Source organism: Bombyx mandarina, chromosome 06 (genome assembly GCF_030267445.1).
Source record: "Bombyx mandarina strain Sakado chromosome 06, ASM3026744v2".
NCBI classification, from domain to species: Eukaryota; Metazoa; Arthropoda; class Insecta; order Lepidoptera; family Bombycidae; genus Bombyx; species Bombyx mandarina.
In genome coordinates this window covers 1,804,230-1,817,699 of record NC_143213.1, presented here as the reverse complement: position 1 = coordinate 1,817,699, position 13,470 = coordinate 1,804,230, and the positions used below count along the sequence as shown (strand labels likewise).

The following is a 13,470-nucleotide window of genomic DNA, read 5'->3' as shown; positions in this document are numbered from 1 at the left end:
AATTATACAATTTTGTGGTTGCTGTTAGTTTCAATGAATCCAGTAAATGCACAGAACGAAAAAAAAAAGGATATTAAATTAAAATTCATAGGCCTCGTTGGCTTTCTGAATTTGTTTTTTTAATTGTTTAATCGGTTAATACTGTGACTTGATTTTTAATCTTGCTGAAAAATTTACTCACCATTTTCATAAATAAATGTTTTGGCTGCACTATTAGAACGTTCAACAAAATACCATAACAAAAACTATCATCTACGGCCGCCGTTAACTTTTTTTAACAATTTTCAATACTAGAGTTGAGTAGTCACAGGAACTAAATATCAAATCGGTTTCAGCGAGTTGAGTGACAGCTGAATCGATTTCAATTGGTTGGCCACAAAAGAAAGCTGTCCTCGATACAAAGCGATGAAGTTCTTAAAATCACGTGCAGTGTCTTTTTGAAGTGAATACCTGAAATATAACTGTCTATTGAAGTCCAACAACAATCTAAAAGCAGCAGCCTTTATACCCCCACTGCTGAATACACCTGAACTCTCTTCGAGTAAGCTGCGGGTAGTGCCAATTTAATAATAAGCCTTCTGCAATGGACAAAGAGCGGACTGGATATTTAGAGCAGTATTTTTTATCAGTTTTTATATTTTTGGCCCATTTATTATGATATGTCGAAATATGTGAAATCAAAGTCAAGACTGGTCATACAAGCAAGAATTCTTTTTTTCCTGCCATTGCTAGTAACATCAAGGGGCTATTTTATGATCAAGGACCTCAGTCTGGGAAACTTCTGCTAACATCTACCCTGGCAAGAGCAGTGCGTCGCTGATTTCACCACCGGAACCGGAATCGGAATCATGACTCACTGAGAACATCCATCGAGAAACTCAGTGGGTTGTGTCTGTGGGCTATTTTTTACGTCGGTGAGCGGTACTTGGAATGCTTATAAGCACTGATATCAGATCGGGAGGATACGAAATGACTTGACGAGTTTTCAAGCAAGTGTAGGATACTTGTGCTATTTGAGAAAATAAAATAGTTTAGTAATAGGAGTGTAGAATGTCATCCCACTGGTTTTAAGCCATATACTTGAACTGCAATTGTACTTTGATAAATTACTCTTCCCTTGAGAATTCTTGTCAAATGATAGATCAGAAACTCAGTGTATTTGTCTGTTTTTCATTAATAAACCTAAAACGTAAATCTATAACTCACATTGTACTTGAGTATTGAATTTCTCTCATTATCAATCACTATCACGTTTTAGGTTTATTACATTAAGAATACAAAAGTAATGTAGAGTTATGAATAATCAAAAACAAAAATAGAAGTTGCCAGTTTATTTATATTTTGAAAATTTTACATATTTGGCAATAATCACAGATGAATGTCAAAAAGATAAATAAGTTTCCTTTTTATTTTTAAATGCTATAAAATAATTATATCTCAGCTTTCGGCTTAGTTTAAGTTAAACGAAGGTATATATGCAACGAATAATAGACATTAAACAAATATCCGCTTAAAACCTACATTTGTTTTAATTCATAACTCGTGATGTAAGATGTTCCATGTCTATCCAAAATCAGTTGTTTTCGATCATTCTGCGGCAGCTTTATGTGTTAGACGATGCTTTTAGATATTTATTAAGAGGTATTAATACGTTGTTTGAAACATTTCGATTCCAGATGCTAAGGTTCAGCGGATCAATATCTTGGAGGTTAGGTATCAGGGCAATCATAAGAAAGCAGTCGACTACGAACGCTGCCGCCGTAAAAACTGACAAAATCGAGGACACTAAGAATGTTCAAGGAAAAATACCCATTGCGGAAACGTTTAAGGATACTTCAGGTAGATTTTTCATTTAATACATTATCTTTGATTGATTTTGCTAGATGTAAAAAATGTCATTAATTTTATATAGATTCAAGAAATATGCATGTTTCAAGAAGTAATTTACTATAAAAAAAATCTTAATTTGTTTATTAAATTAAGAACATATTAATATGCACTTTTATTAGTATTCTTGTTGACTAGATGACTATTTTTTGTTAAGTTATCACTGGAGCTCATAGACAACACAATGTGAATGAGGCTTGAGACAATTAATGACAGGCTTGAGACAGGTCAATGGTATAATGAAATATATATGTAGTATAAGTAGTGATTAAATTAGAATGTCTATTACAAGAAGTTTAAAAAAAGTTGTTAATTACAAACTTGTTAGGTTATCAATACAATGGTAACTGTTGTGAGGTCTTAACAAATATCATGTACATTGTTGAAATTCACCTGAAGACAAGAACAAGGTCAATTAATTCAGTTTTTTGTTTGTTAAAAATGGATGATTAATTTTAGGCCTCGTAGCCGCTGCATTTGCACACTTGAACTCTGAAAGTGAAATTACAATAACTAAGAAACCAAGTCCAAAATCAGCTAAGACAAGTCGCCACCAACAGCTCGAGAATCAAATTTCCAAAGCTGCTGATGTGAATTCTCTGCTCCTTGTTGCTGAAAATCCTGTTGTGTCTCGAAGACATGCTTTAAAGGTATGTTTATAGAGATCAAATGCAATGCAATTAAATGACTATTTCCTAAACTTTTCATATTTCATTTTAAAGATAATATATAACAGAACCTGTATAAAATTCTAAAAACAACCCTGTTATTTTATTTTACATGCAGTGAATATATAAACATAGTGTTTAAGTTACTACTGATGTCTACTTCGTTAGCATTCTAAAGCAAGAAAAACCAGTGTAAGCCTAGAAAAGTAATGTTAAGTCGAAAAGCCCAAAATATTACAGGAAAGTTACTTTAGTTAATTCTTTAATGACTGTTAGCATACTAATCTGTTTTTCTACTGCCAATGCTTAGTTATCAATATATCCGCTATATAAATTGGCTTTTGACTATACTCTTCGGCTATTAACATTCTTCTGTTTTTTTAGTCAATTAAACAAAATGGTAATTATTCAATGTATTTTTTTCTGCTACTACATCTCCACGCATATCTCAAGTCTTTTCAGATTCACATGACCTATCCAGATTTATGTTTTGTTCATAATTTTTCCTTAATTGAATATAAAATTTAAAATATTTCAATTGGAATTTTTGTTTTTCAGATGGTTTCTATCTTATCAGAATGGTCGAGCACTAACAAAGTGAATTTGAATGAATTCGAGAAAGACCCACGTTTTTTAAAGCTATGTAGAATTCTGGCTAGGACCTCAACCACTCAGGCGATGAGTTCGTTGACAATGGCAGAGGATCTGAGCACAGTTCTAGGAATAACTGGTGATGATGAGGCAGCCCGTCTGATTTCAAATTTGACGCTGTCACAAATGATAAAGGTAGGAATTACTATTTGAAACAGTCATTGCAGAAATATTTTTTGTTTCATGTTGAGCCATGTAAAATTGCGCTTAAGGCCTCCTGCCTGTGAAGAAGATGAGAACTTGTAAAATAAAAATGCTATGAATACGAATTGCTGTCCATATTTACTGCTGGTATTTAGGTGCACGATTACGAAAGTAGCAGCCGTAACAACGACTGTGGCAAGCAAGAAAGTGAAATAGTGTAAACTTTGAAGGTCTTGCAGTACTTGCATACTTTGATGTTAGTAACATCATGGCTGCAATGTTACTAGTCATTACATTATCTAGAAATACTACATACAATATTAAAATGAATTGAACTAGAGGAAGATGAAGATAATCGACATTGCTTTATACTTTTTTAACTATTCAGGTAATGAAGGCATTGCAGCAGAAGGGACGTCGCAGCACACCATTACTGCGTGCTCTTTCTCACAACATAACAAGTCAGGCAGAGGTCATTGATCTCAAGAAATCAGCCGATTTACTATTTTCTATGGCTAGCTTAAACTTTCCTGACCCACTGCTACTGGACAGGATATGCAAGTAAGTTTCTTATTGCTTACATTGGTTAGACAACCACATGACTCGCTTGGTGCCTGATGGAGCCTATTGAGTATTGTCTCAATGCTCTAGCTGACTGCCCTGAACTGGACATTTTCAAAACTTCTACTAAGAGTATTAGGAGAACATTAGTCAGTTGATGGTTGAATGTAAATTTTTAATTGATTATTTTCTATTTACTACGTTTTCTGTTATTTTTTTTCAAATTGTTGTTATATTTGTTTTTGTTTTACTTTTTTTTTTTCTTTTTATTGCCTTTGTAGTCGGACGGGCATACGGCCCACCTGATGGTGAGTGGTTACCGTCGCCCATGGACTTCAGCAATGCCAGGGGCAGAGCCAAGCCGCTGCCTACCGCTTAATACTCTCCACAAGCCTCGTTTGAAGAAGGACATGTCATAGCGCTCGGGAAACACCGTGGAGGGGAGCTCATTCCATAGCCGGATGGTACGTGGCAAAAAGACCTCTGGAAACGCACTGTGGATGACCGCAGTGTCTCCAGGTAGTATGGATGAACTCTACTCCGGTGGCGGGTGGTGCGATGGTAAAAACGAGACGTTTGTATCATCTCGAACAATTCCTCAGAGCACTCCCCATGGAACATACGGTATAAAATACAGAGGGTATAAAATTACGTTTTGCTTTAATTATTGAATTCTAGGCGAGGCGACGCCACAATCGTTTTTAGTTATTTAAATGCGAAGACATTTAAATGGCGTTTAGTTGTAAGGTTAGATTTTAAGGTTATAGTTTAAGTTCACTGTTTGTCTTCCAAATAAAAAAAAAAATATAAAAAGGAAAAAAAATACAATGGCTTTCAGGTTTTCAGTTATATCATTGTAATTAGAACTGAACGCTTCATGGAAGATATGAGCTTATCAGTGTGACCTACCCACATTACTCTTTAATACCAGCAAACTTTATCAAATAGCTTGACAAATGAGTATAGAGCAAGATGTCGAAGTTAATAGCATAACATCAGTTGGACTAAGAACTGGTCTGGTTATTTAAGCTAAATCCAATTTGTTTGATCTGATTGAGTAATGAAAAATTTCGGTCAGTGAAAGGCTATTTGAGTTATCGGTTTAGTATGTAAGTAGTACTTTATAAAGTCTAGTCTCAAACAACTTTTGGTCGGAAAATGACTATATGTGATTAGCCACATGGGACATCATCATGGGTTGAGTCTAGTTAATGTAAATTTAATGAGTTTGGATATTAATGTGTGAAATTGTGTTTGTAGGTAATCTCATTAGTAGTAAACTGTTGGGACGATTTGAGAATTTTTCAAATATCAAAACTTGGTACCAATGAGGCTGTTATGTAAAAATATTTACAATGGACTCAGTAGGTGGCGCTATTATCAGATTGATCGATGCCTGATGAGCTTGGTAATAATGAATCGCCACCAATGATCAATAAATTTACTGGTGGTAGGACCTCTTGTGAGTCCGCACGGGTAGCTACCACCGCCCTGCCTATTTCTGCCGTGAAGCAGTAATGCGTTTCGGTTTGAAGGGTGGGGCAGCCGTTGTAACTATACTGAGACCTTAAAACTTATATCTCAAGGTGTATGGCGCATTTACGTTGTAGATGTCTATGAGTTCCAGTAACCACTTAACACCAGGCGGGCTGTGAGCTTGTCCACAAAAAAGAATATTGTTGCAAGTAAAATAAGATATCTTAAAACGACTATTTTTTATGTTCTGTTAGCTGATCGCATATGATTATGTTCTAGTGACGTAATAGATAGCTTACCGAAGAACGAAGACAAGCCGGCCGTAGTGAATTCGATAATTGTGTCCCTGGGCCTCATGAAGTACAGACACGAGCCGGCGCTGAACGCCATAACGGAGTGGATGATGGACCACAGCAGCGTCTGCCGCTCCAGCGACGTGGCTTCGGCCGTCGTCACGCTGGCCACCTTAAACTACGTGCCGCCCGGATCCGAAGCTCTGTTTGAGGTGATTTTAAAATTTCTAAATCAATGGGTAATTTTTGGTATTTCGCAATTTGTGTGATTGCCAGTGGCAGGGGGTTATGTCGGATACATCAGTGTGCTTCGTGCGAGTTTTTTAACGTTCTCGATAGCGTAAAAGTTAACTCGAATTTGTATGCATTGGAACAGCGCCCCTAGCGGCCAACGTAGGCAAACATTCCGACTCCATACAAAATTGAGTTAACTTTTATGCTATCGAAAACGTTAAAAAACTGGTACTAATCACACTGGCCACTCGTTTATAACTCGCTGCTATACCGTAGGAGCTTTTAGTCTTCTTGAGATACACTTAGAAAGTTATTCACTTAACGTACGTAAACTAATGGTCGCATTTTGAAACATCGGTATCAACATTTCTAAGTTTTGTTGAAGCTGACACTAGGCCTTAGGCTACCAGCGGATTGGTAGGAAAAGAAACAGGAATGAATAGTACTTCCAGACCGCTTCGTTACTAATATGTACCTTTCGAATACAGATGGCGCGCTCTCTTAAGGAGGAGGAGGTCGTGAAGCCGTCCACGTGGCTGGACTTGGTCTTCTCGCTCCTCATTCTCGACAAAGCGGATCGTCATCACCTAGTATCGACATTACGACCGGAATTTATCGAGAAACTGCTCACGACTGGCGGTGAGCTCAATATTCAGGTTTTATCCGTGTAACGGTAGCCGTGTAAGCGACCTTGCTATACACATGAGACTTGGACCTCACGTCTCACGGTGGATGGCGGCAGCGTTCGCGCGGTGATGTCAATGAGCTCGATTAAGTTAAGTTGTTTAAAAATCGGTTGTCCGTAAAGTCGGTTTATTGACGATAGTTGAACGTGACAACGTCATAAGAAAATACTGATGGAATGGTTTCATTTTTCAATTATCGCAATTATCGTTGTTACAAACAATTGACACCACATTCAGTTTTCACTGAACTTCATACTTGACGAAAACATGTAAATGTATTATTGTATAGCAGCTGTCCACGCGGATGCATCGCTCACTCAAGCAGGAGAGAGACAGATGTCGAACGCTGCCGAACGCGGAGGCCGATTGTGCCTCTTTGTCGCTCGTTGCGCGCTCTCGCTTGCACTTCAAGCCTTAAATAGAACGCCTCAGAGCGAGGTAACGCCGCATGAGTCGTGTTTTTTCGTGCGTGCAGCCGGCTCCATCGAATTATAAGACGTTGTCACGTCAAAAATATATACCGAGATAAATTCCTCTAGACATCCCGATCCCTTGTCGCCGGAAGCTGATGATGATAGACGCATATATCCAGCTGACGAGGCAGTCTTCCGTCCGCCTCCCCGACGACGTCCGCGAGGGCGTGCCGCTTGTCTACAACAAGGAGAAGGCGCTCTTCATTCACGCCGTGCTCGAAACCTTCAGGAGTCTGGTCTCTTCTACCAACTTCCTAAAGAAGGACTGCAATTCCAACATGGGCTTCTTGTACGGTGAGTGACTTGTTTTTAAATGTTTCCTTACATCATTACGGAATCTAGAGTTACATTCAGAATAACGATCGCTTTTTGCCGCAAAGCACACACGCGACTACCGCATCTAGACTTCAAAAATTACTAACATCCACATCAGTATAACCTCAAATGACATAATGACTCATAATGAATTAAATCAAATCAAATAAATAAAAAAAAATTCAACATAAATGAAAGTACATACTTGTTGAACGTCAAAAAGAACTACCGCCAATTCACAAAAACTAGCCTCCGTCCTGAGAAGAACTGGCAAGAAACTTAGCGGCCATGTCTCTTTTTTAAGTTTTTTTTTTAAATCTTATATGCAAGATGACAAGCATGTAGACATTTACCAGATGTTTGTTGAAAATATTGTGCCTAGAAATGTCGGGTAAACTGCAAAATAGGACTCGTATCTCTGAAAGATAAATTAGATGTTTCAAAAGAATTTACAGAATGGAAAGAGTGTCTGATAATTGGAGACATGAGTGGATGAAGGGGTTAAGTACCGCTTTTTAGATTTTTGAGTTTTTCACATGTAATGAAGGTGTTATGCGCCTATAAACTATATTAGACCTTAAAAATCCGTATTTAAAGGTTATTTTTAGAAATTGCACGTGATGAAGGAAGAAAATGTACAAGTAACAAAAGCTTGTTTCCCGTTTTCTCAAATTTAACAAATTTTATCATATCCCCTTCATCCACTCATGTCTTCAATTGTTAAAAGATGAGTGAGCTACTAATATAGGTACACGATTTCTTGAATATAAAAGCAAACAGGCGAAGACGTGGATATATCCAAAAATAAATCAAGTATTTATTGGTTAAAAGATTTATAAAATTTTTTTTTATTCAATAATCCGGCGCCCTCTAATTTTTAATAGCCCCTGATTAGTGAGGCCACTGTATGCGTTCACAGTTGGCCTGCGAACTCATTCGTGTGTCGTGCTGAACTTTACAAGTAAATAATTGAATTTAGTGGTGGTAGGACCTCTTGTGAGGCCGCGCGGGTAGGTACCACCATCTCGCCTGTTTCTGCCGTGAAGCAGTAATGCGTTTCGGTTTGAAGGGTAGGGCAGCCATTGTAACTATACTTGAGACCTTAGAACTTATATCTCAAGGTGGATTGCGCATTTACGTCGTAGATCCAGTAACCACTTAACACCAGGTGGGCTGTGAGCTCGACCACCCATCTAAGCAATAAATAAATAAAAAATTGAATTTCAGATGCGGAATTCGCTGTGGACGCCAAGTGTCACCCCGTGCCTCTGGACAAAGCCGCCGGTGATAAAAGGTAAACAAAAACCGTGTTTGTTGTACATAATGTACCGACATATAAAGGCATATAACACGTCACCAATTTTAAATTATTTTATTGTGTTTTCATAAAAAAAGCCAACAGTATGTAACAAACGTGATCAAAGCTTCTTAAAATATATAGAAAAGATTGTTTTGAACGATGACGTCATTGTGCAAGTGCATCATACGAATTCTACATAAACATTCGTCAAAGGTTATAGAAAAGCCACTCGTTTTGTAGGAGAGATACAAAGCGTTCCCTCTCAAACCCACTAATAACAAGAAATGCTCATAGCTCGGAACTTGATCAATTTATTTAACAATTTTTTTTTAAATTTTATTAGAGCACATACAAACATTTTACGATTTTTTACAATACAAAAAAACGCAAAAATAATGTCTTTATTAATATAATAGGCAAAGAGAAGACGATTGATTATCATTTTAGTTTGTTTTTCTCTTTAATTATTATTAATAACAACAACTTAATAACTGAATAAAAAAAGAAAAATTCCAAGATTTTATTTAGATATCAATAGGAAAAATGAATCTTGATGTGCCATATGATAAGGTCGAATTTTGATCGTTGAACGAACTCTTAGTGTTATTAATTTACTTCCAGCGTGTACAGGATAGCAGTGATGGCGTTGGACTACCACGACATGAGCAGAAGGACGATAGCGCCTTTGGGCTCCAGCGAACTGGGCGCGCGGCTGTTGCGGCTCAAGGTAGGGGGGGGAGTGTCTGACGCCGGGGGGTTGGGAGGGAGGACTAGTCTATGTGATCTCAGTGGACCACCACCTGTCTATTGCAATCGTGAAGGTGTCCTTTCAGAACGTCATGCACGAAAATCTATAGAATTCGTAATGTAAATGTATCGAGTTGTCGATACGAAAACGGATCATTACAATAGACGGTAGCCTTCGAGATTTACGTTACCGCATGTCAACACAATTTTCTGGCTCTCGATTATGAGTATAAATTTTGAGTTTCGAGAACGCTTTTATTTATTGCTTAGATGGATGGTCGAGCTCACGGCCCACCTGGTGTGTAGTGGTTACTGGAGGCCATAGACATCTACAACGTAAATGCGCCATCCACTCCACCTTGAGATATAAGTTCTAAGGTCTCAGTATAGTTACAACGCCTGCCCCGTCCTTCAAACCGAAACGCATTAATACTTCACGACAGAAATAGGCGGTGTGGTGGTACCTACCCGTGCGGACTCACAAGAGGTCCTACCACCAGTAATTACGCAAATTATAATTTTGCGGGTTTGATTTTAATAACATTTGTTAAGTACGTATTGTACGTGACGATTGGATTGCGAAACGAAAGTGAGTAAATACATTCGTGTTGCTAAAATTAATTCATTTTACGGACGGTAGGGGCGCTATTTAAATCCTATACATTTTTTCTCGATAGCAATACTAGTATTTTTCGATAGTCTTTCGTGCCTCTGCTTTGAAGTGCAGGGCAACGGTTGTGCAATTGACCTACGACCTCACGCCTCAAGGAGTATTGACACTCAGCAACCAGGCGCTACCGATGGCCCCACTTCGCCCCCAACCCTCCTCCACCCGCTGGTCCCTATTGTCTTTGGTTTCAGAAACGTTTATGAATATAATTTTCACGAGTTTACTTCTCTCCGCAGGGCTATAGAGTAATACAGATCCATTACACGGACTTCGATCCTAAAGACAAACTGGTGACGAGGGTGCAGTACATAGAGAAATTACTCAAGGAAGCTGTGAATAATAAAAACAATTAGTTTATCTTTATTAAAATTTAAATTGTGTATTTCGCCAGTGCTCTGAAGTCTACAACATGTTTATTATCTTTGTTCAAACCAAACGAATGCAGAGTGGTAATTAGAACTTCATGCTCTTTTTCCATATTAATGACCATTCAGATAAAAATGGCTTTATTTATTTATTGTATAAAATAATATTATTAAAAAGTCAGCCTTAAAAAAATCAACAATTCGTACACTAGGTAGTTAGTATAAAAAAAAAAATAGCCTTGTACAATGTGCACAGAGTATACACGCTATTAAAAAAAAAACGCGAATGTTGCCAGGTACAAAAAAAAAAATTGTTAAATCGTGAAGCGTATTCTGTCATATTTTTAAATTAACAGTAATCTGTATAGTTTGTTTTTTTGTGGCACTTTATTGAGTTTTTAGTTTAAATTATCATTCAGGTGTAACTGGATTGATTTGTGAATGTTTTGGTGGATTTGTGAATAGAATTTGTGATTTGTAGAACGACAAAACTGAATCGATGTTTTCGGTCTAGTGATGTAGCGAAGTGTTTAGGAACTGTGAGCTGTGCTGATAAATTTTGGCACGAAAATATTTAATAACCCTTGGAGCGTTAAGAAAAACTGTTTTTAATATACAGTCTAATATCAATCGTTTTTATTTTTAAAATTATTTTTTTTAATGCTGGTGGTGTTTGCCGCTACTATTGATAACGCAAATCATAACGGCAAATCAACCCGATAACGGTTACGCCATGTAAAACTTTTTTCTGAATTCAAATATGTATTTTTTTTATTGCTTAGATGGTTGGACGATGTCACAGCCCACTTGATGTGGTTACATGTTCACGTGAGTTCTAAGGTCTCTAAGAAATAGGCAGGGTGGTGGTACCTACCCGAGCGCTATGACATGTCCTTCTTCAAACGAGGCTTGTGGAGAGTACTAAACGGTAAGCAGCGGCTTGGCTCTGCCCCTGGCGTTGCTGACGTCCATGAGCGACGGTAACTACTCACCATCAGGTGGGCTGTATGCTCGTCTGCCTATATGGCAAAAAAAAACCTACCCGCGCGGGCTCACAAGACGTACTAGATTTTTCAAAAATATAGAAACAATTTATCTGTTGTACCGATTCAAAGGTCTTCTTCCAGTCTCATCACCAGACCCGTCGTCTATTACCGTCTGCATTACATGTCCTTGAATGTGTTAAATATAAAGAACAATAAAAATTTAATTGGAACTAATTAAAAAAGAAACTGCAGTGTACAACAAATTCAATACCAGCTGACTTGACAGTCTCGTTTGAGTGAGTGCGGTTATTGACCCCGAGATTTGTATGCTTTATATTGCGCGGACCTGGCATTAATAAAGCTACGAGTTTTGATTGGCTTGGCAAATGAATACGGCTATGGTGCAGTGATTAGCTCCCGACACTTGCGCGGAGGGTCGTGGGTTCGTTTCCCACATCGGACAAATATTCGTGTTATGAACATGTTTGTTTACACACAGGCAACACAGGTAAACACACAGACACACAAGTAAACACGCAGACAAAGAGTCTGTGTGTTTACTATGTATACATGTATATATTTAAACGTATATAAGTATGTATGTCACTCAAAGGTACTCATAACACAGGGCATCCTAAATTGGTACCGGATGACCTTGCGTGATTTGTTGACAGTTTTATATATTTTTATAGCTCCCATCACGCTTCAAACACTTTTGTAAATCACTGATTTATTAGTCGCGTATATTCAATACAAACGGATTCCCTCTAATTCCGGGGCAAATGAAAAGGCTAAATATTTTTTCTATAAATTAATTGTTTAATACTAGGATTCATTCCGGTGGTAGGCGCTCATCGAAATCCATCGCGATTTTTTTCTTTTTTTTTTTGCTCTTGTAGGCAAACGAGCTTACGGCCCACCTGATGGTGAGTGGTTACTGTCACCCATGGACTTCAGCAATGGCAGGGGCAGAGCCAAGCCGCTGCCTACCGCTTAATACACTCCACAAGCCTCGTTTGAAGAAGGACATGTCATAGCGTTCGGGAAACACCGTGGAGGGGAGCTCATTCCATAACCGGATGGTACGTGGCAAAAAAGACCTCTGGAAACGCACTGTGGATGACCGCAGTGGCTCCAGGTAGTATGGATGAACTCTACTCCGGTGGCGGGCGGTGCGAGTTTAAAAACGAGATGCCGGTATAATTTCGAACAATTCCTCAGAGCACTCCCCATGGAACATACATAAGTCGATATCTCGATTGTATTCGTTCAACGATTATTATATCCTGGGAACTGTGTATTTGTTTATTGGTAAATATATACCACAAGACCGGTTAAACATCATCATCATCATTATCCTGGCCTTCTCTCAGTCACTTGGGGTCGGCACAACATGTTTTCTCCTTCCACACTCTTCTATCATATACCATTTCTTCGCTCACTGCCCTCTTACACATATCGTCTTTCACGCAATCCATCCATTTCTTCTTAGGTTTATTTCTTCCTTTAAAAGCCTTCCACATTCATAGTTAAAACTCTCTTAACAACACCGGTTAAGTATGTTAAATAGATAGATTGCAATATGCCTAATTGAACCTCTTCACGGTGGGTATTCCAGTGGGGGCAATTGCTTATGTTAACTGAGAATATTTACCAAGCGAGTACTTACATTTTGGAACATAAAATACACATTATTAGCTTAAGAATAAAGCTTATTATCGCGTATTAGTATTAGCTATAGAAATAAATCGTTGTCTATACTAATGTCGATATGACGTCAAAAAACCAATGGCTCGGCAGAGTTCAGACGTATCGAATGACACTTTTTTGTTTAAATCCGAATAGTTATGAGAAATTCGATAAACATACCTACCTGTTTACTGAAAATCACGGTTTTCACATTTCCCGTTATTGGGTTAAAAATTACGGACTGGCAACCTCTAGCAGTGACCGTTTTGAATAACATGACGGTTATGCTGAAGTAAAATTCGAGGTTTGACATTATTTAAACATT

The 13,470-nt window shown here is 38.0% G+C and overlaps 2 protein-coding genes across 3 annotated transcripts in view; one reads left to right on the top strand and one right to left on the bottom strand.

Moving 5' to 3' along the window:
- LOC114240012 (uncharacterized) overlaps window positions 1-323 on the bottom strand; it is an 80,492-nt gene extending 80,169 nt beyond the window's left edge. The window contains exon 1 of one of the 2 annotated variants that reach the window (XM_089727996.1): window positions 182-323. The gene's annotated coding sequence lies outside the window, so the exon portion shown is untranslated. The remainder of the gene's footprint in view (window positions 1-181) is intronic. The other variant, XM_089727997.1, reaches the window with a different exon arrangement.
- A 986-nt stretch (window positions 324-1,309) lies between these two features.
- On the top strand, window positions 1,310-11,100 carry LOC114239992 (FAST kinase domain-containing protein 4). The gene is made up of 11 exons (XM_028170442.2): window positions 1,310-1,469; window positions 1,677-1,839; window positions 2,347-2,537; window positions 3,114-3,341; window positions 3,739-3,911; window positions 5,667-5,892; window positions 6,403-6,553; window positions 7,140-7,367; window positions 8,616-8,682; window positions 9,310-9,415; window positions 10,342-11,100. The coding sequence occupies exons 2-11, from the start codon at window positions 1,677-1,679 to the stop codon at window positions 10,456-10,458; spliced, it is 1,650 nt and encodes a 549-aa protein (XP_028026243.2). The 5' UTR covers window positions 1,310-1,469; the 3' UTR covers window positions 10,459-11,100.
- Window positions 11,101-13,470: the final 2,370 nt, after the last annotated feature.